The sequence below is a fragment of the Leuciscus leuciscus genome (genome assembly GCF_965113295.1).
Source record: "Leuciscus leuciscus genome assembly, chromosome: 9".
NCBI lineage: Eukaryota > Metazoa > Chordata > Actinopteri > Cypriniformes > Leuciscidae > Leuciscus > Leuciscus leuciscus.
The window spans coordinates 16252694-16275535 of NC_138733.1; the positions used below are offsets into that span (position 1 = coordinate 16252694).

A 22842-nucleotide genomic window follows, 5' to 3' on the forward strand; every position below is an offset into this window, starting at 1 on the left:
AGGTTAGCATTAGGTGTTTGTATTCAGGTTAGTAGAATAAGTTGACGTAGTTGCAAAGTTACTTATAGTCAGTAGAATGTCTGTTGGCGAGCATCAAAATAAAGTTTTAGCGGATATTGAGCAGACAGTCTACTAATAATCTGATGAGAGTTAGCTGACATGTAGTTGAAATACTACTTATGTTACTTATGCCGGTCAACAGAATGTCTAAAGGGGCCCATCAAAATAAAGTGTTACCAAATGGTTGATTTGACGCACATTCAACAAACATTACGCTTCAAATTTACAGTATGTTATGTTGGAGCTCCAGCATGTGTGTGAATTGACTGCTTTGAATTTTATTCTTTAATATTATTAATATTTATTAGATTATTATTATTGAAAAATAAGAGGACCCTGACTGATATTCAGCTGTAAAAATACCAGTAAAATATTCTCCTTTCTTCATTCCTATCGGTCTCTGTGTGTTTCTTTACAGAGTCACAAAGCTACACACTCTTCCTCTGTTTCCTTGAGGTCATCTGAGGTCGTTTTCAAATGGAGAAAAAAAGTGGCATTAGTTTATCGACGGCAACAATATGTCCAGGCACACTTAGTCTTATAAAAGTCACTTTAATAGAGGTTCCTTTACGCTGGTTAGGAACGAGGAATGCGGTGTTGGAATAATAATAAACTGAAATATATAGCCTGGTTTTGTGGCTCATCTTCACAATTTGTCTGGGTTTGGAAAAGAGGGGGACTGGAAAAACAAGCTCCCGCTGCTGTGGCGGCTGCCCTGTGGACTGGCACTAGCAGTGCCCGTGTTTGCCGAAGCGACCAGAAACACTGTCAGTCAGGAAACCGTTCCCCTGTGAACATGTGAGTGTATGGAGTGACTTTTACAGTGGGACGTAACAGGGTGTCTGTGGAAAAGTTTTCATATGATGGTAAACCCAAGGGGAACAGTAACACAACTCAGCTTTGATATACGATTCATGAAAAAATTACTCTTATGAACTGGTTCTTTTAAAAGAACTGGTTCTTGCACATGAGTTATTGGTGGTTTGAATCAAACTGACTCAGCGAATCGTTCGAAACCATTGCTGATTTTTTGGTTATGCTCGATTCTGTGTTACTGTGGTTTCTATTAATTTCTAACCAGTGTTATTTTAGTATCATTGAGATTATTATAGTTTTTATTCATATTTTTCATTTGTTTAAAAAATATATATATTCCATTTTTAGTAATTTGTGTCATTTTTAGTATGTATATATATATATATATTTTTTTTTTTGTGTCTATATGTTTTTTATACATTTTTATGAGTTTTAGTTATGTTGGTACATCAAGTTAAACTAAATCAACATGAAAAATAAAATTAGACTGCAATTTTGTCTCCAAAGTACAGCTAGGTTACAAAAAATAATTTAGCATACGAGATCCAAATGTAGAGTTGAATCAACTGCAATTTTGTCTCAAAGTATGGCTAGGTTAGCAACACAAAGCACTCACCCAGTGTGCAGAGAAGTAAACCCCCACGTAGGACCCCTCCAGGGCACTGCTGTCTGCCGTCTGTCGGTTGTTCCTGAGCAAGGGCCCGGACACCACCTCCGCAAAGGGCTTCGGCCCCCAGGGGAACTCCAGGCCTGCAGGACGGGTGGGAGCGGGGAAGAGCAGGACTCTGATTACTGTCACACAATCCTCCTTTCACTGCCAGCACAGCACATGCATATGTCATTCATATATTTATAATACACAGGAGCCTCTCCTCTGGATCCTGATAGCACATGGAAATCAAATGCTGCTACTGATGCGAATGGGAGCAGAAGCAAATATCAGGTCTTAATGTGAGATGGAAGTCCATCCATTTCTCCAAATATTACATAACTATTTAAAAGTGTTGTTTATTTAGTATACCTCAACTAAAAATGAAGAATTAAAGGGGTTCTTCACTGGTGGCAAAATGGGCTTTCAATAAAACTTGGCTACCTATACAGTAGAAAGGCGAAAATGTTGAAATCGGTGCTACTTGACTTGAGAAAACCAAATTGCCAAATAGGTTGAAAAATTTCAACTCCCATAATGCACTGGGCACCAAGGCCACTCCCAACAGTCTGCTATGGATATGCTTACCAAAGTCAAATACAGTCTTGCTTTAGTAGGAAATACTTCTTAGCAAACATTTAATCATAGTGGTGTTGACTTGTATTGTTCCGGGGAGCAAGAATTCGAAGAGTAAACATATACCTTCAGTTATCAGTAAAGGATCCAGCATGTTGTAAACAGAGAGTAAAGGCTGCAAAGAATCGTAAATACAGAGAGAACGCCGCAATGGAACATCTGAAAAACCTCTGTTTTTGTAGTCAACATTTCAAACAGGATGACAGGACAACGAACATTTAGGTCAAACGGAGGTGGAAACCTGAAAGAAATTGTCGTTCTATCAGTTCCGCCCCCTCCAAAGCAAAACACCGTTGCGTACGGGTAAGAAAGCTGTTGCCACAGAAATCCACTTTCACCATAATGAAGAGTAGACACAGTATGATATGGTTTTCAGTGATATCCTACTCTTACAATAACTGCCCTCTGTCGTTTCAACTGTCCGTGGGCAGGGATACAAAAATGCAGAAGTATGATCTGTAGTTCTCATGAAAGCCCTGGAGCTGTCAAAAGTGAACAAAAGTCCTTAGATTCATGAAGGAATCAGTCTTAAATGGCAAACAAAACCGATCTGTTTTGTGAAAAGAACCGGAATGATCAGAATTCATATCAGAATGATCAAAACTCACTGAATCAGCGATTCAGTTGCAGTGGTTCTCAAGTTGACAGTTCACTGGCAGGAATGTTTATCAGTGAATTATGACTTAAATGTTGGTCTATTAGTTCTACAAATCTGTCCTATGGAATATAGCTTGGTATATAGCGCCATGTATGGAGCATTTTTATGATGCTCTTTAATGTTTTTGTGCCATTTTTGGAGCTTAACAAACATGGCCACTATAATACACCCTAAGCTTTGGAACAAACAGTGAAAGATCAATAGCGAAGTGTCTTCATTATTTGTTAAAGGCATTATTAGCCATAAAGAACAAAAGCACAGGGCTGTCACTGGGGTTTCGAACCTGCTCCTGTACTGGCTACTGTGCACATGTTCACGTTCATACACACACACACACACACACACACACACACTATACAAACACACACACACACAATACAAACACACCGGATACGGCACATGCTTTCAAACAAAAGCTCTAGGCTAAGTCATCAATCCTGTGCACCAGTGTTTCAGAATGGCAATGACTGTGCAATGAATGAATCAACAAGTACATTTTTCACTCTTACTGCTGGTAACTGTTGGAGCTGAGGCTCATTAAGCGGAGGAGGTGAATCTGTCATGTTGATCACCTGACAAATTCCACTGCATGAATGTTTTTATGAAAATGCAGTGGCTCCCTGCCTTTCCAGACAAATAAATGCCTTCCTTTCACCTGCAGAGAGGAGTTGCAGATGACACCACTCAAGTGAGCTGAGAGCTATCAAATGCACAGAGCTCTTCAAATACCGTTACAGACAGATGAAGGGAAGCGAAGGCCAGCCATGTACCGTGGTGCCAAGCCATGTATGCACTGTGAGTTCCTGAGCATGTGGAAGTCAAGTAAAAGAGACAGTTCACCAGCAAATAAATGAAAACCTTATTTGTTCGTTTCAAACCCAAATTGTTTCAAATTGTGTTGTGGAACACAAAAGTAGTAATTTTGGAGAATCTACACACAGATTGTTTCCATCATGTAGTAATGTTGTCAATGTAGTGTACTCTGTTTCATAAATTAATCAGTCAAATTCGTGTTTACGGAAAAGAACTCTCTCGTCTGAATCATTCATTTACTGATCCAGTATGTGTTCAGTGTGCATGGCACATTTTTATCATCGGCATAGCACACACACCCGGGCCCGAACTATGGCCTGGGCCGTTGTTTCACAGTCAAAAAAGAAATGGAAGAGACAGAACAACAACAACAAACTACTGGAGACGTAACAACAACAGATGCCCACGTTGACGAGTGCTTGCATGAGGGGGACAAAGACATATGTGCAAATCTGTAATGAGTTTAAATGAGTACAGAGACATTTCTATCAGTCATAATTTCTGGAGAGACAGGAAAGGATGAATCTTTCTAGTGTGCATGTGTCAAATGCATGTGTTTTAAAGGCTACATGTTTGGCTGTACAGTACGCATAAGTGTTTGCGTCAAAACTTAAGTATACTTTGGGCTTAACTCCAAAAAATTGGAAAAGACAAAACAACAATAGATGACTGCGTTGACAAGTGCTTGTGCGAGGGGTTTAAGAGATACTCACAACTCGTGTTTAAATGAATACAAAGAACATTTTTATTGATCATAACCTCCGGAGAAATAGAGCAGACACTGGAAAAGGATGAAACTTTCTAGAGCAAATATCATATGTTGAGAGTCTGTGTATGCGTAGCTATCAAATGGAGTTTACTTTGAAAGGATACGTGTTCGGCTGTACACATACGCTACATTTTTGTGTCGAAACTGAAGTGCACTTTGGACTTTAGAAGATGGGGCATAAGTTGTATGGACAACTTTTATGCTGCATTTTTAGTGTTTTTATGCCATTTTTGGAGATTCTTCAAATAGTTCTCTTTTAGTGTTTAACAGAAAAAAACAGCGTAAGTGTTTGGAACAACAAGAGGGTAAGTTAATGTAACTTGTCCCATTCGAACCAGTGTCACCGCCTTGGCAGGCCTAAATGCTAAAGACCACTAGCATCAGTCACAAGTGCGCCTCTTGAGGCCAGGGAGTGAGGTTTGCCTCTTTACCAGCTGGCCTCTGTTACATTAAAGGTGCATTGCGCAAGTCTCTGAGTTTTTGCAGAACTATGCCCCCTCTGGCGGCAAGCGAAACTGCAGCCAGAAGTGTGCACGCTCACGGACAAAAGTTTTCTTTTTTTTATCTTATGTGGAGTTTGCGTTGGTGTTTGAAATGAACTACAAGCCGGTCTCTTAGAATCCATCTTCTACGGAGAATGGCGGCGAATACACAAACCTGCCAGACAGCCAGGTGAGCGTGCCGTGAACGCGCATGACGTCACGCCCAGTCTAAAATTCCGGCCCGAATCCCTCTTATTTATTTTACTTTACAGGATTTTAGAGACAATCTCAGTGATCAGAGAAGGGCTCATTCAGCCCATCAGGCAATTGTTTAAGCATGTATGGGTTAGAAAACGGGTATTTTTAACATGAAAAGTTGCTTAATGCACCTTTAATAACAAAATAAGTTTATTTTTTGGGTGAACTATCCCTTTAAACCCTTTAGGATCTCACCTTTTGGATCATCTCTCACTACGAGCAAGCCGTTCCGACACACCATCTTCCCCGTGGCAGCATCGATGAACACCAGAGAGGGAATACTGGTCACCTTGTACTTGTTCCATAGCTTCATCTACAAAAAGAAAAGACAGACAGACAGACTGAGATTAGAGACCAGGAAATAAAAAGGAATATGACTGAAAGAATAAGGAGGAGTGGGAATGTGTGTGTTAGAAAGCGAGAGCACGATTCATCTCAGCTCATTCCTCTTTTTTCAAAGCTTTTTTGCCTTTTTAACCATTAGAGATACAATCATTGCTTTCCCATCTTTCCACGAGAGGCTTAAAAATAGGGTACAAAACGTCTTCCTCGCGCTCTGAAGTATAAAGAGACTCAGAAATGTGGCGAGTTGAATTAAGTGCTATCCCGCAGCCGAGGCGAGCCGCCGAAGAATTAGCTGAGGGCCAGAATCAAACATCTACAGGGCTGATTCAACTTTAAAGAGACTGGCATCTGATGAAATTCGAAGAGAGCACTTTATCTTTCTGTAGTCTCACTCAAACCGTGGCACACGGACTAAAAAGCCAGCGATTAAACCTCGCTCGACAGAGACGTTTGCCTGTGTAGTCTCGTGGCTGTGGGCTCCGCCGCGGCCTTCATCCTTTTGCAGGTGAGAAGAAACCTGGTAAATTATTCAGGACGTGTGAAGGTTTAATGGATGAAAGACACCTATAAAAGTAAACTACAGTAACTGCAGTGGACTGATGCGAAACATGTAGCGCATGAAAAACACAATTGCTACGGACATGAATGATTTATCAAAACACTAGACACACATGCAAAGACTAAAGCCTATATAGGCTATATTATAAATTATTGAATAGATATTAGACCGTGTGGCTTCATAAGCAGCGCCAAATTCCTCATCACATTTACATTCAGATCAGGGGCATGACTAATTGTACAATAAATGACATTAAATAATTAACCATGATGGCATTAAATTGATAAAACTGACATCACTAGGGATGAGTTAGGGCTGAAAATCAATATAGATACAGATTTGTTTTGATGCAATTTTGATTCACAAGCTACAAGTCAATTTGATTCTATGCCATTTATCCTGCTTTATTCGGGTACATTTTAGTTCAATGTCTATTTGCTTACATATTCTGCAAATACTGTAATAACAATACAGGGAATTGTTTCAGAGATTTGTCATCTTTTGTGAACTATTCATTAAAATAACCAGTTCATAAGAGCCATTGATTTCAGGAATTCTAGCTACACCGACTTAGTCTTACTGACTAAGAAAACGACCTCATAAGTGTGGTCGTAATTCTACAATACTACAATTCTACGAGACTACAATAGTCACAATTCAGGTAAAATATGATTTCTTTACACACAGCCACTGAAAATTCTACACAGGCATATTGTAGTTTCACTTTAAAATATACATTGAGTATGAAGTCAAATGTTAAATGTGGCTGAACAAAACAGTGGAGGTTCAAATGCGCGGTGCGATCAAACCCTTTGATGCATGGCTGATGAAATGTTTTCACCGGAGGAGAGTTTAGATGTGAACAGACAGTCAAAGAGTGTTACTCTATTTCTCTAAGCCTGAATGATTGCGTCCACCGTCCAGAGAACGGCTCCAACACAAACCTGCAGCGCTGCCATTGTCAACATTTAAGTTGCTAGCTCAATCATTGGCCTGTCTGCACCCAAATTTCTCACTCAGACCTGAAGCGCAAGCGGCCTACGCTGCAAATCAGTGAGGTTAAAGGGCACTAACTGTGAAGGTCTCAAGTATCAACACTGCTTCTTACCTTACACACACCTGTGATTCTGACACAGCTGTGTGTTTGGGCTCAGCTCAACAGTGAGTCGCGAGAGAACAAAGCTCGGCCGCAGGCTGTGAGACAGCTGTATGAGTGACTGGATGAAGGAGAGTGGTAATATGAAATGAAAGACAGCTCCATGATCAGCCATGTCAACGGCTACCCATCAGTTCAGTGCGGCTAAAAACACTCACAGCCTGAACCTGATGAAAACAGCAAATTAAGGAAGGACATGGACAGTGATGAATGCTGACATATTTTAGAGGTCAAAGAGTTTCTTCAAGAGCCTGTTCTTTTAGTATTAGGGGGGGAAACAAGCAATTTTTGAAATGCATATTAACAGTACAAAAATATACAGTCAAACCAAAAATTATTCAAATTATTTATTTTAATAGTGGGTGCAGGACACTATGGTTCATTTATTTAAGTGGGGATAGCAAAATAAGGTTAACTGTGACATATTATTCCCAACTATTCTTCATACAGTGGACTACCAGTAAAAATTATTCAGACACACCATGTTTTGCTTTAGTGTTTTTTCTTTAATTGCTAATGCAACCTCTTTACACCACATGCTGAACAAAATGAAGCATTGCTTGGTAATTGTTTGACCTAGATTGGTATTATCTAATTGTGTACTTAAATTTAACAGCTGACAGCTATTCAACCTAATTCATTTCTGAGACAGTCTAACAGAAGGATGGGCAAATCCAGTGAAAGAGTTCTTGTCATAATTTATTACCATTTTCTAAACTACAGCAAATAAACTGTGATAATGTGAGAAATTTTGGTTTGGACTGTATATATTTGATCTCATATATAAGTATGAGATCAAATAAAATTAAATGACCTGAATGGATCCAACCGATGAAAAATTCACATAGTCCTACATTACTTTTGGCAATGCCAATGTCCAAATCAAAATTAACTTGGTATTAATAATACCAGATGAGCAGCAGTGATTTGTATCAGTATTGTTTCTGTATTACTGTAGGTATTATTTTGAAGCAATGTAAAAATCTATAGGCTATAAAGTAATATTTCCATATTGCCTTGCCGCAGCTCTCTTGCACCTTCATATGCGCAAAATATCACAGAACCACCTACACACAGCAGCATGAATAGAAGTATAGCACAAAGAAAAGACTGAAAGAGAGCAAAGAAACCAATAGCATTCAGCTCTCGCATACAAATGACGACTTAAAGCATTTCCCCGTCTATAGACAGCATTTGGTTCTGTTTCAGAGCGGCGTAGCCTGGTAAATCACTCCACAACTGAGATCATCAAGCAACAGAGTATCACAATCGCCCGATTAACATAATCCTGCAGGGGATGATGGTCGTAATCATGGCGTCTGCATCACCGGCATTCATCAGTCACTGTAACCCACATCAGTAGAGGCTTCTCGAAATAATGATGATTTATGGCAAATAACTTTCAATTTCTTTTTATTTTGCGCTGGTGCAATTCAAGATTCCATTGCAAGTGATACAGAAAAAACGATGTGACTGTTCTTATGACAGGCTGTAGGGGAACACAATTCCCTCATTTAAAACTCTGAGCTAGTCTGCATTGCAAAGTGTGGGCTTTCTTTTGCAGGACCGTATTATTAATTTTTTCGTTTCTATGTAATGGCAACATTTACTCAGACTCTCTGGAGGGCTGCACACTCATTTAGAAAGCTCCGAGCTCCGTTTCTGTACGCATGATGAAATACAGAGATTTCATTTCACACCAGTAACAATAATGGCCTCAGAGACGTGCCATTGGCAAAATCAACAAACATCAGTGACAGCCGCCATTAATAACCTTCGTCTATGGCCGCTCATGTTGTTTCGCTACTTTGCTCAGAGCAAGGCCTTCAATGTGCCAATATTCCCTGCTGTGACCATTTAACAACCACAGTGGACATTAACTATACATAACATTCACTCAAACACACGGGTCGAGCTCAGGCCATTTGTTCAACCACAAATGGATCAAACGTGCTTGAGAAGTAATGAAAAAAGACTCTCTTCATGGAGAAAGAGAGTGAAAATGGATGAAAAGACAGAAATAATTATATATTAAAGAAAATTAAGCTTATTATATTGCATGGTGAAATAATTATGACAAAGCTCATACCCACTGGCCTACTTGTTTAAAAACAATGATCATTACTGTGATTTCCAAAAGTTTTTAATGATATATAATAATTCTATATATAAAGAAAAATTTGTACAGAGCCCCAAAGGGACTTGATGGGGGGGGGGATATGAGATGGGAGGAAAAATAATAAGTCAATGCTTTTGCTTTCTCTCCTAAATGTTGTGTTCCCCTGAGAAACTTTGCGTTCGCTCGCAAAACATTTTGAGCTCTTTGCGAGCGAACGCAAACTTTCTTGGCAGAACGCAAAAGTTGTCAAAAGCACTGACTTAATGTTTTTCCTCCCATCTCATTTTTTCCCACCGACATGTGGGGCTCGGGACTCTGTAAAGTACTGAATTTAACTTCAGCTTATTTTACATAAAATCATCCTGTCTGTACACTGTTTTTAGCACTGTATTACCCAACAGTGGAAAAGTGGCTATATATTGAATGCTTTTGGCAATAAAAGTCTTTAAGACTTATCAAATGCTTATCACTGTTTTCCAGCATACAATAGAATTGTAAAAAAAATTATAAATACTGAAGCAGCAAACTTTGTAAAACAAAATTTGTCACCGTCAATACTTTACAAGACACATCTGATGAAAAGCACAAGAATTTTATGAACAAACACAAGATGTCATGGAAATGCAGCTTTGCTCCATCAACTGGCCCAGTGAATCTTGTTACAAAGTGATTTCGAGGCAGACTTTCAGGATGGTAAAAGCTGTGAAGAGGAGCAGCTATTCTCTGTGGAGTGCAAATCCTTTGTTAAGTGTTTTTCACTTCCTGTAGCTACCAAACTCCCTCTCCGCCCTCGGCCTCCTGTGGTCTCCACCAAGAAACGCCCGTCGGCCAATGGGTTTTAACAGCACGTGACTCCTACACCAGCCTGCAGACTCCTGCTGAGCCCGCTCAAGTAGAAGATATTCCCGCAGTCATTGTCCCATTCACCTCCCGCCGTTAGAACTCTGACTCCGAGCGGATCTGCTTTCATTAGAGGGGGAGAACAAGGGGCATGTGCCAAGTGGCAGCGCCACGGACCAGTTTCAGAAAACACCCGCTAAACAATGCAGGCAAGAAATGGAACACATGTACAGCGCTCAGCCTGCCGTCGAGAGAAAGACAACGCTCTTGCTCTTCAAAGGAAAATGAAAACATTAGCATAGGCGTTTTTGGCAAACGCTTAAAAAGGAAGCACTGGAGCTCTACAGCGTCAGACAATAAAGCTAGTGTCGCAATTCATCCCCGAGTGCTTCTACAGAGCAGCGTGGATACCGTGACTGAGCCGACACCATATTGGTTTCATGGAATTCATAGATGGAGGCCAAAGACTTGTCAAGTTCCTGGCTTGATGCCTTCGGACATGCGGACTCCCATCCTTTAATCCTCTTAATAATAATCTGCATCAGATGAAGAGATCACTTAACTTGAGCCCCAGGAGACACGGCAGTTGCTAACCAGCGAAAAAGGGGCATCAAAAACTACGCCACTTGGCATCAGCTATGATTTATTGTTGCTGTGACCTCAAAAAGGCAACTAAATTAGAGGACCGCATAAAAGCTGATAATATGTACCATATAGAAAACAGAGCAACTGTCTCTGGTTTGATTTGAGCTTTTAAAGTGGAAACATATGACTTAGGCTCTCGAGTTTAAAAGGTCCTACCTACGTCTATTGCAAATATCATTATCACCAAGTAACTAAATTGGAAGCATGTTACGCCCACTTTATAAATGACTGTGGAATAGATTAGATATCCAGTTTTATTGTTCTCTGGATCTGAGGATCTCGCCATCTTCTCTAACAACAGAATTGTGTTTTCATTGTTTTTTTTGTTATAGATTAGGCCTGCAGGCAACTGAATATCTGAACGGGCTTAAAAATATATATAATAAAAATAAATGAATAAAATAAAATTTGTATATTTACCACATGCATTATTACGGTCGTTATCAGTGCAAAGCAGATTAGAAGTTCAAGTATGCCAGTATATTACATTAAATCAGTTAATACAGTTACACCATAAATGTCATACCATAAGGCCTGAAACTCTACTGTGAATTTAACAGTGCAGGTTGGCACTCTGAGACCAGCAGAAACGAACCTCTTCCCATCTGATATTTCCTCTGGCCTCAAACCTCTGCATGTGCAAAGTGAAATAACATGTTGTATTTCATTTAGCAAAGCCCTGATGGTCTGATGGCAGAAGATGAGTAAAATACGAGTCTGGACAGGGTCCGTTTCATACTTCGAGCAAAGAGAGGGAGAGAGAGACGCTTTGGAACAGTTTGTGCATTTCACGTCTCGCCCTTACTTCCTCTCTGATGAGCATAGCAGGCCTCTCTCGCGGGCATTCACTTCATCACAAAAGCTGCGATGCCTTTATGACCCCCATCGTGAGGAACAAATCACAATTCTAGGAAACAGATTCCTTGCACACGGTCATTTATCCCACCCCCGCTTTTAAAACTCAGCGTGATATTGCTGCATCATATTTACAGGCTACAATATTCATTGGCCCTTCCGTTAGTGGGTAGAGGCATTGTGCACGCCAATACGCAGGCTAAATTGCTTTTTGGATAGAGGGGTTCGGTTGCCATGGAAACTGCCCAGTCAGGACATGTCATAGAGTGGCAGGCACATTGTGGGATCTCGGGTAATAATTCAGTGATAAATTAATGCTTTAGTGAGGAAAACAGGTGCCGGAGTGGCACGGGGGAGTTTAGAAGAGGGGAACAAAAAATAGAGACAGGCTCATTCAGACGGAGAGGAAAAAGTGAGACGGAATGACACAGATGGAGACAGAGGGAAAAAAAGAGAGTGGGGAGTTCTTCCAGCTTCAGCCCCAGCCATACAAAAGCCATTTTCTGAAAGCAGGATTAATCCTGACTTGCGCTCTCAATGGCAGGGGTCTTTAGTTCAAGGTTTTACTTGGTAAAGAATGCTGGCTAAAAGCAGAGGATTGTAGAAGCGTAAAAAGCAAGGCTTTAAGCGATACGCAGCATTGTCTACGACAAATCCCGTTTGCTACCGGGCCTCTGAGGAACAGGGTTAGAAGTCATGGCAGCGTGGGAGTGCTTTCTGTCCCTTGGCCCGGAAAAGACTAGATGCTCTAGCATTAAACTTAAAGGAGTGGTTCACTTTAAAATGAAGCAAAGCGAAGAGTTTGTGTACGAAAAATATTCATATTTAAAATGCTACAAAGTAAAATTCTAGCTTGGAAAAATCCAAACGGCCATACGCAATCTACTTCCACGTAAAGTGCAATTTACGCACCTTGTGACGTCGGAAGTAGCGTAGTGCGTCATGGCGTAGCGTAAATATCAGCAGTACGTCGCATTACTCAAATAAGTTGAATCTGTATCTTCGTTTAGCCGGAAGCTAGTTATTTTACTTTATAAAGTTTTAAATATGGATATTTTTCTTACACAAACGCATCGCTTTGCTTCAGAAGGACTTAATTAACCCCCCGGAGCCGTGTGGAGCACTTATATAATGGATGGATGCACTTTTTTGAGCTTCAATCTGATGCTTCAATCAATGGTTGCAATCCACTGCCATTATAAAACTCGGAAGCGTCAGGGTGTTTATTAATTTAACTCCGATTTTATTCGTCTGAAAGAAGAAAGTCATGTACACCTAGGATGGCTTGAGGGTGAGTAAATCATGGGCCAGTTGATGGAGCAAAGCTGCATTTTCATGACATCTTGTGTTTGTTTATAAAATTCTTGTGCTTTTCATCAACCCTTTAAAGGGTTAGTTCACCCAAAAATTTTAATTCTGTCATCATTTACTCACCCTCATGTCATTCCAAAGTCCAAACCCATAAGGTTTTCATTCATCTTCGAAACACAAATTAAGATATTTGAATGATATCTGAGAGATTTCTGTCCCTCCATTGACAGCTACACAACTACCACTTTGCGCTTCAAAAAGTTAATAAAGAGATCGTAAAATTAATCCATATGAATTGAGCGGTTAGTCAAAATTTTCTGAAGCGACTTGATCACTTTATATGATGAACAGATTGAATTTGGGCTTTTATTCACATATAAACATTCATCAGCGAACACTTCAGCTGTGGTAAACGGAAGCTCAAATACCTGTATGTTCGCTTGATGTGCGAGAACCAATGTTACACAGCATGTTTGAGCTTCAGCAAGTACCAATGAGGTTTGTTCATATGAGAATAAAAGCCTAAATTCAATCTGTTAATTAAGGGTGTAACGATACACTCATGTCACGATTCGATACAAATCACGATACTGAACTCAAGATACGATACTATCGCGATATTTTAAGTCAAAATAAAGAAGAGATGTTCTTTTTAATTATTACTTTATTATTATCAGGACCCACAAATATTCACCCAATGCATTAGTATACAATATATTGAAAATTATACATAGTAGTTTAATGTAGTTGCCACTAAAATTCCGTAAACGTAAATTTTTTCCTCAAGCAGTAGTCGCGCTTCAAGTGCATGAACTCGTTGAATCTCTTACACATAAGCGCGCACAGGGACAGAAATCTCTCAGGTTTCTTAAAAAATATCTTCATTTGTGTTTGGAAGTTGAACGAAAATCTTGTAGGTTTGAAACGACATGAGAGTGAGTACATGATGATTTACAACATTTACATTTTTGGGTGAATTATAGCTTATAATACAGTAAGCCGAGTCTTGGATAAAACAAACTAATTGCGAATCATATCGTTTACATCAACGATACATATTGTCGCATTTTTATATCACGACATCTCAATATAACGATGTATCTTTACACCCCTACTCTTCATCATAAAAAAGTGATCAAGTCTCTTCAGAAAGTTTTATGATCTCTTTATTACAATGCCAGGGTAAAAGAAATCATATTTTACCAGAGTTAAGTATGTTGGTTTGCAGTATAAAAACTATGTGCTTATCTTTCCATCTTTTAAATTGTCCTGTCTTCGCAAGTTGCAAAAGCCAACATACTGCTCGAGCAGTGCAGTCTGATTCAAAAACAAATGACTAATTTGAACCAGTTCTTGTAATTAATTGTTTAAAACGACTCACTAATGACTGGTTTGATCTCATTAAATCATTGAAATCATTAAGGAAAAAAGCCTCATAGCTTGCATTGAAAAAAAAATATTGATTGATTGACTATTGTTTTATAATGTTCATAAAAAATCTTAATTTAATTTAATTTCTCATAGATCTACCATTAGTCTGGAAACTGTCATAAGAACATTATTCTAAATAGCATTTAAATGTTGTAGTTTTAAAATCACAATTTAAATACAAATGTGCATATTGTAATATATTCTTTTTTTTTTTTTAAAGAATACTGTGATGTAAATTTGTGCTTATATACTGTATATGGCTCACCCCTACGTCGAGTCGAATCATTATACTCGATTTGGATCGCAATTCAAACCATTTTTAGTTGAGCATTTTTGTCATTCTGCCATGAATGCACTGCAAAAATAGAAAAATAGAATGCAAGCACAGTCATCAATACATCAATAATAGCGGTTCACTTTTATAAATCAGGCCGGATTGCATTCATACCAATTGCAAAATATAAACCATTCCTCGTCTTGGGTGCAGTTCCTCGGTGTGCATTCAAGTTCTTAAAGTCATCAAATGGACTGTGAGGTGACATAATGCAGTGTCAGCAGTGGCCCTTCTTTCTCCACTCATCAACTTGATACCAGAACAATTTCTGGCAGTGTAAACTGGCACAGCACCAACCGGACCAGGCTGAGATACAGGGCACGGCAGTCTGAATCACAATGGCCCCACTCACGGCGAGGAGAGGTTCACTTACAACACGTTTTTCATAGCCCCTGGTTCCTGCCAACAGTAACTCACATCACACCCTGTAGAAGAGGAAACGCAATACTGTATGCTGAGGTGGGTGGCAAAGACCCACAGAAACAAGAGCTTAAGCCTTCTACATGTTCATCCCCTTCAAAAAACCAAGGCATCTGGAAGCTTCACAGAAGATGCCGAGCACGATACAGTCAGAGGTGTATTTCATGTAGACACTGCAGACAGGTTTGAGTTTATGAGGGGGCGATCATTCATTCCCTTCCCTTCTTTCGTAACCTCATCCTGACCTTTCAGTGAACACCCACTCAGTCACTCTGGGCAGAAGAACAGGGAAAGGGAAAGAATGAGAGAGGCAGAGATTATGCATTTAAGCATTGCTGCACCACAAAGAATCCTCATCAGTGGCCCACAATGCAATCACTCAGTGAAAACATCATTGCTAATATCCTGCTGCAGAGCCACTAATGTACGTCCCCCTCGGGCCGCCTGATGGGCACGAGGAAATTATGACCGCAAGAGCTATTGACACTGATTCGGGGTATTGGGGCCAATCGGAGAGCAAGCCATTGTGGCATAGATGGCATGTCGGTTTTACTTCTTAAACAAGAAACAAAAATATATGGGTTCCCACATCAGGAAACTTTTAAATCATTTAAAGACATACAGGAATTGGGACATGACAGAAAACGCATTTTGTTGGTGTTCACAATAAAAGGAAAAATCTTTTTAATTCTTTCCACGCCATTGATGGAATTTTCCGGCTTTCTGTGTTTTCATGGTTATTACATGGCAGAGGGCGCTATTACACATTTTCTAGAGTAGAAAGAGTAGATCATCTCCAGAAACAAGCGACAGAAGCATTGCATATGCATGTTGCAGTCTTTGAAAAAAAGATTTTCTCAGCTTTTTGTTTAAAATGTTGCCTTTTTCAATGAAACTTACCCAGTGTTGATAAAAAATAATTCATGAAGCAAGAACAAAGCTTTTTTTCTTTTCTTTTAAAGCTGAGGCTCTGTTATTTCTTTTGATAAATTGCATGTTTAGATATGCATACAAGAAAATATTCTGGGGGCCGCTAAAGTATTGTGAAAATGATAAATGCTAGAGGTGGCTGTAAATTTTTTTTTTTTAAACGCTGGCAGGGAAAGAGTTAATATCTAGTTTAAGACGCCTGTGCAAAGATCTTAATGTCTTCATGTTGGTTTTAAAGAACCTTTATACCATTTTAAATAAGTTTTTAATAAAAATGTCATGTAGTAACTATCAAGTAAAAAAGAAAATCCTTACTAAAGATGAAGTTTAGTTAAAAAAAAAAAAACTTTTTTTAAAATGATTAAAATATTTTACGGTCGTGTTTTTGTTATAATTATTTATTTATATTTTTATTATTTTTTGTTTATTATTTATCCCAATAAAAACATGCCCATCATAAAAAAAAATTGCTTTCTTAAATATTTATTTTTTGAAGTAAATACACTACTGTTTGTCAGTTTGTCAGTAGATATTTTTAGTAAGATATTTTTATTGCTTTTTGAAAAAAGTCTCACTAAGGCTGCATTTATTTGATTTAAAAAAAATAAAGTAACAGTAATATTGTGAAATATTGTAACAATTTAAAATAATTATTTCCTATTTAAATATATATTCAAATCTAATTTATTCCAGTGACGCAAAAGCTGAATTTTAGTATCATTACTCCAGTATTCAGGGTCACATGATCCTTCAGAAATCATTCTAATATGCTGATTTGCTGCTCAATAAACATTTCTTATTACTATCAATGTTGAAAACAGTTGTGCTGCTAAACAGTTTGGTGGAAACAATGATACTTTTCCAACCAGGATTATTTGAATAGAAAGAACAGCATTTATTTGAAATCGAAATCCTTTGTAAACTTTTGATCTATTGAATGCTTCTTTGCTGAATAAAATGATTCCTTTTCCTTAAATTCTGAATGGCATATAACAAAAAAGTAAGTAAAGATAAAAAAAATAAAAGTGTCATGTCACTGACCCATCTCCACATAGTAGCACATCGTTCATGAGAAAACCCAAATACCCATCCATCTTAAAGAGACAGTTTTATTTTTAGGTCCCTCCCTTAATTCACCAAAGCTGAACATCTACAGCATATGGGCCGCCTCAGGCTCTCCAGGGCATTGTAAATCTCAAGAGCAGTTCGGTGGGCTGCACAGCTTCATAAAGCTACTATAGAGGCCTGACAGTGGGACGACTCCAAAGCTTTGGCTCCAAGTGCTACTCCAGAGGAAACTACAGGCACATTATGCACCGATAAATGCTTTTGGCGGACGACTCGAAAGTGTTTTACACTTCATATTTCAGACAGCGTCATAAACTACACCTTTATAGAGTAGAATGATGATTCGTTTATGCTTTTTATGTGAGCAAGCGGAGTAACCGTGTGACTGCGTGGCATGTAGGAACACTGGATTTCACTGTGACATTTTATATCTGTCTATTAACCCATTTCCTCTTCTCTTCTTTCGCTCATTAAAGAGCACATGTTTTCTGCAGCTGCAGGGTAACACTGCTGATTCTGGAAGTGATGCGTATCTGGCCAGACCTAGTCTTACTTAACGCGCACAAACACGCCGATGCCCTTTCGCTCGCTGATCCCAGAACAGTGGTAAAAGCATAAAATGCTGTTAAATCAGATAAGCAGGGATTGGGCACTCTCAGAGAGACGATTATACCGACAACTTTCATGGGTTTATTGGCTTACGCCCCCCGAATTTCCAAATCATTAAAGCCTCCAACCTCTTGACCTAGTTTTGACTTTGCTTGGGCTGCCGCATGCAAACGAACGTCTGCTTTGGGTAAGCAATGCTAAAAAAGCACCAAAGCAACGCTGAACGTCCCTCAGCGAGATTTACGAGTGTCAGTTGGTGTGTAAAAGAGGGGGGTGTTCAGTGTGTGTGTTATAAGGAGAAGGATGCGGACAGCTGAGCGTCAGGCTTTCAGGGTCACTTCGGCACATGGGGCAGCTGTTGGCCGGGCGGCACGGTGGGCAGCGATGGGGAAGGAATCAAAGGTCATGGTTTAAAACATGGTCGCAGGGACGGTCTGGCCTTCAAACATACACACCAGTCACCCCCACACAACCCCTGCAGTGACCCACGAGTCCCCTGCGAGTTTGCAAATGAAGGCATCTTTAAACAAACACCAGCCTTTAAAAGATCTGCCATGCTTCTGATGCCACATAGCCTAGAAATCTAGACGCACCCTAGCGGCAGCAAAATGTATTTTGCAGCCAGGGTAGTCTAGCAACTCTCCGTTGACTTTCGTGCTGGAAAAACCTAAATTGGGTCAGGCCAATCACATCATGTATAGAGAAGGCGGGGCGGGCTTAACATAATGACGACAGAGTTGCGACGGTTCCCTGCTACTTGAAAACAAATAATGGCTGCTGCTGGAGAACAGTCTTTCGAATCGGCTTTGGCCGCGACTCTGGAGGACTTGGAGTTAAGTTTTTCTTTGAGAAAAGAGCAAAGAACGGCACTTTAGTCATTCTTAAAAAGGAAGATGTGTTCGTACTTTTGCCGGCCAGATTCAAAAGTTGAATCTATCAACTGACGTTAGCTCCGCTGTTGGGAAAACGCTTTGGTTGGTTGAAGCGCTGTCCTATTGCGTGCAGAGGGAATTTGAAAGACAGCCGTTTATCCCGCCCCTCGGATTGAGCCGTGTCTACGGTGAGTTGCCAGACCTAACATCTTGATGTAGGCTAGATGCCACACACAGAAGAGAGAAGATCTACCAGTAAAGCTTATAGTCTTCGTTAAGGTAACATGAGCAGCACTGAAGTGTGCTTGAAAGGGAGTACATCAAACAAAGCGTGGCATGGTGAAGACGCATTCTCAGCACGACGGACCTCTCGTCACCTAAAGCAGAGGTCAGAAATCAGAGGTCAAGGGACGGCCAGGGTCTCTCTACAGTCAAGTCAAGTTTATTTGTATAGCGCTTTTCACAATACAGATTGTATCAAAGCAGCTTCACAGTATTAAATTAAAATAATACAACAAAATTTGTTTCAAGAGGAATTTATTGATTGATAAAATTAAATTAAATATCCCCAAAATATCCCCAACTGAGCAAGCCAAAGGCAACAGTGGCAAGGAACCGAAAAACTCCATCAAGTGACCTAATGGTGTCCTAAAACTCCATCAGGTGACCTAATGGAGAAAAAAAACCTTGGGAGAACCCAGGCTCAGTCGGGGGCCAGTTCTCCTCTGGCATTTATGCGCAAGAGGCCGGATTGTAGTTTGAACTGTAGGATTATATGAATGCCTGGCTGAAGAGATGCGACTTTAATCTAGTTTTAAACTGGGTGAGCGAGTCTGAGCAACGAACAGTATCAGGAAGACTATTCCAGAGTTTTGGAGCCAAATGTGAAAATGCTCTCCCTCCTTTGGTGGTTCTGGATATCCTAGGTATGACCAAAAGCCTTGAATTTAGTGATCTTAAAGAGCGCGATGGATTATAGGGCGATAGAAGATCCTTTAAATAGACTGGAGCTAAGCCGTTTAGGGCTTTATAAGTCAGTAGCAATACCTTGTAATTAATACTGAACTTTATAGGTAACCAATGCAGTGATGATAAAATCGGTGTTATATGATCATATTTTCTTGATCTCGTAAGAACTCTAGCGGCGGCATTTTGGACTAACTGTAGCTTGTTTATTGAGGATGCAGGACAACCAGCTAATAAAGCATTACAGTAATCCAGTCTCGAGGTCATGAATGCATGAACTAACTTTTCTGCATCAGAAACTGATAGCATATTACGTAGCTTAGCAATGTTTCTAAGGTGGAAAAAGGCTGTTTTTGTAACATATGAAATATGATTTTCAAAAGACAGGTTGCAATCGAGTATAACACCCAGGTCTTTTACTGTAGAGGATAAAGTAACAGGACATCCTATGATATTAAAGTTGTATTGTGCGAGGTTTTGTGGGCGGTTTTTTGAACCGATAAGTATTACCTCTGTCTTGTCTGGATTTAATCAAAGAAAATTACGCGTCATCCAATCTTTTATATCTTTAACACACTCTGTCAATTTGGAAAATTTAGCGTTTTCATCCGGCCGTGATGAAATATATATTTGAGTGTCATCAGCATAACAATGGAAACTAATTCCATGTTTCCTTATAATATTTCCAAGTGGCATCATATATATGGAAAATAACAGAGGGCCTAATACAGATCCCTGCGGCACTCCATAGTTTACTGGAGTTATGATCGATTTTTCTCCATTTAAGTAGACAAAATGGTAGCGGTCAGATAGGTATGATTTGAACCAGCTTAGTGCTTGTCCTTGAACACCAGTATAATTTTGTAGTCGATCTAAGAGTAATGTATGATCTATAGTATCGAACGCAGCACTAAGATCAAGTAAAACTAGTATTGAGATACAGCCTTGGTCAGAAGCTAAAAGTAAATCATTTGTGATTTTAACGAGCGCAGTTTCAGTGCTATGATGCGGTCTGAATCCAGACTGAAACTTTTCATAGATATCATTTTGTTGCAAGAAAGAGCCCAGTTGAGCGGACACCACTTTTTCTAATATTTTAGACATAAATGGAAGATTTGAAATGGGTCTATAATTTGCTAGGTTACTATGATCTAATTGTGGTTTCTTAATGAGAGGTTTTATAACTGCCAGTTTAAATGTTCTTGGAACATGACCTAAAGATAAAGACGAGTTAATAATATTGAGAGAACACTTCTTTCAGTAGTTTAGTTGGTATAGGATCTAATAAACATGTTGTTGTTTTAGATGAAGTGATACGTTTATTTAACTCTTTTTGTTCTATAGTTGTAAAGCACTGTAATTGTTCTTTCGGGGTGATAATTGAAGCTGAATTATAAGGCGCGATTGAAGATTGAACGTTTACAATTGTGGTTCTGATGCTTTCTATTTTCTCAGTGAAGAAGTTCATGAAATCATTACTACTGAACTGTAACGGGATATTTTGTTCGGGTGACGTCTGTTTATTTGTTAGTCTAGTCACGATGTTAAATAAAAACCTTGGTTTGTTTGGGTTGTTTTCTATTAGTTTGCGGAGGTGCTCAGCCCTGGCCGCTTTTAGGGCCTTTTTATAACGTGACATACTGTCTTGCCACGTGATTCTAAAGACCTCTAAATTAGTTTGTTTCCATTTGCGCTCTAAAATACGTGTTTCTCTCTTTAAAACATGGTAGTATTGTTATACCATGGTGCTTTATTTTTCTCTCTGACCTTTTTTAATTTAATAGGTGCAACCACATCCAATGTTCTAGAGAGAATGGTGCTCATAGTGCTAGTTAGTTCTTCTAGTTCATCTGTTTGTTTGGGTTCAGGCAGCAGCTGAGACAGATTAGATAAGCAATTTGAGAAATTATCTATGTGGATGGGAGGATTGTTCTGCCTGGTTGATAACGCGACGCCGCATGACATATTCCAGCAGTATGTAATATGCAAGTTACCATGTAGTGATCAGTGACTTCATCACTTTGTGGAATGATATCTATATCGGTTGGATCGGTTCCATGTGATATAATTAAATCGAGTGTATGATTAAGACGATGTGTTGGTCCGGTGACGTTTTGCTTGACCCCAAATGAATTTAATAAATCTGTAAACGCAGCTCCTAACGCATCATTTGGATTATCAACGTGTATGTTAAAATCTCCAACAATTAATGCTTTATCGACATTGACTAATAGGTCTGAGAGAAAATCTGCAAACTCTTTTAGGAAATCAGCGTAAGGCCCTGGCGGTCTATATACGGTAGCCAAGGCTAGAGATAATAGGGATGTTTTTCTAACATCTAAGAGCGTAACATTTAGTACAAGTACTTCAAATGAAATAAACTTATAACCCGTTTTCTGAGTAACATTTAGAATATCTCTATAAATGGTTGCAACACCGCCGCCACGACCAATCAGACGGGGCTCATGCTTATAACAGTATCCAGGAGGAGTAGACTCATTAATACCGAAATAATCATTTGGTTTAAGCCAGGTTTCAGTAAGGCAAAGTACATCGAAGCTATTATCTGTGACTATTTCATTTACAATAACTGCCTTAGGTGTGAGTGATCTAATGTTTAGAAGACCTAGCTTTAGAAATAGTTTTTGTTTACTAATAGCAACATTTTCTGTTTTAATAACAATTAGATTTTTCCTAGATCCTGCAGTAGATTTATTATTTGATCTCACTAAACGAGGAATAGACACGGTTTCTATGCAATGTTCTACACTAGTATTTATATCAGTTGAATTGGTGCAGCAGAGACTATGATTTGGACTTTTGGTTACTAGTCAAAGGGTATTTAACATTTTGGAGATGTTATCTGACAGAAGATCCGCTCCGAATCTGCTTGGGTGTAAGCAGCACGGAAAAGCCTAGGACGCTCCCAAAACAGATTCCAATTATTTACAAAGAGCAGTTTCTGCTCATTGCACCATGACATTAACCATTCATTTAGCGCAAATAATCTGCTGAAGCAGCTGAACAGTAACATCTATAGTTCGACAGAGACGGGCTGGGTGCTGTACGGCCATTATGACCATGATGGCTTTGTTGATTTGGCGAATTGCGATTAATAATAATAATAATAATAATAATAATAATAAAAAAATAAATACAAATAAAATAATCAATCAATAAAATCTAAATAAGCAAACAAAAGAAAAAAGAAAACCACAAACAAAAATATATACAAATATAT

The 22842-nt window shown here is 39.1% G+C and overlaps 1 protein-coding gene across 2 annotated transcripts in view; it reads right to left on the minus strand.

Annotated features, from left to right (window-relative positions):
- The window catches only part of nxn (nucleoredoxin), a 74350-nt gene that overhangs the window by 11232 nt on the left and 40276 nt on the right, over nt 1-22842 (minus strand). For both annotated transcript variants that reach the window (XM_082181046.1, XM_082181047.1), the window contains exons 2-3: nt 5337-5454; nt 1493-1626 (exon numbers count right to left, since the gene is read on the minus strand). In XM_082181046.1, the coding sequence (XP_082037172.1) occupies nt 1493-1626; nt 5337-5454 (252 nt within the window). The remainder of the gene's footprint in view (nt 1-1492; nt 1627-5336; nt 5455-22842) is intronic.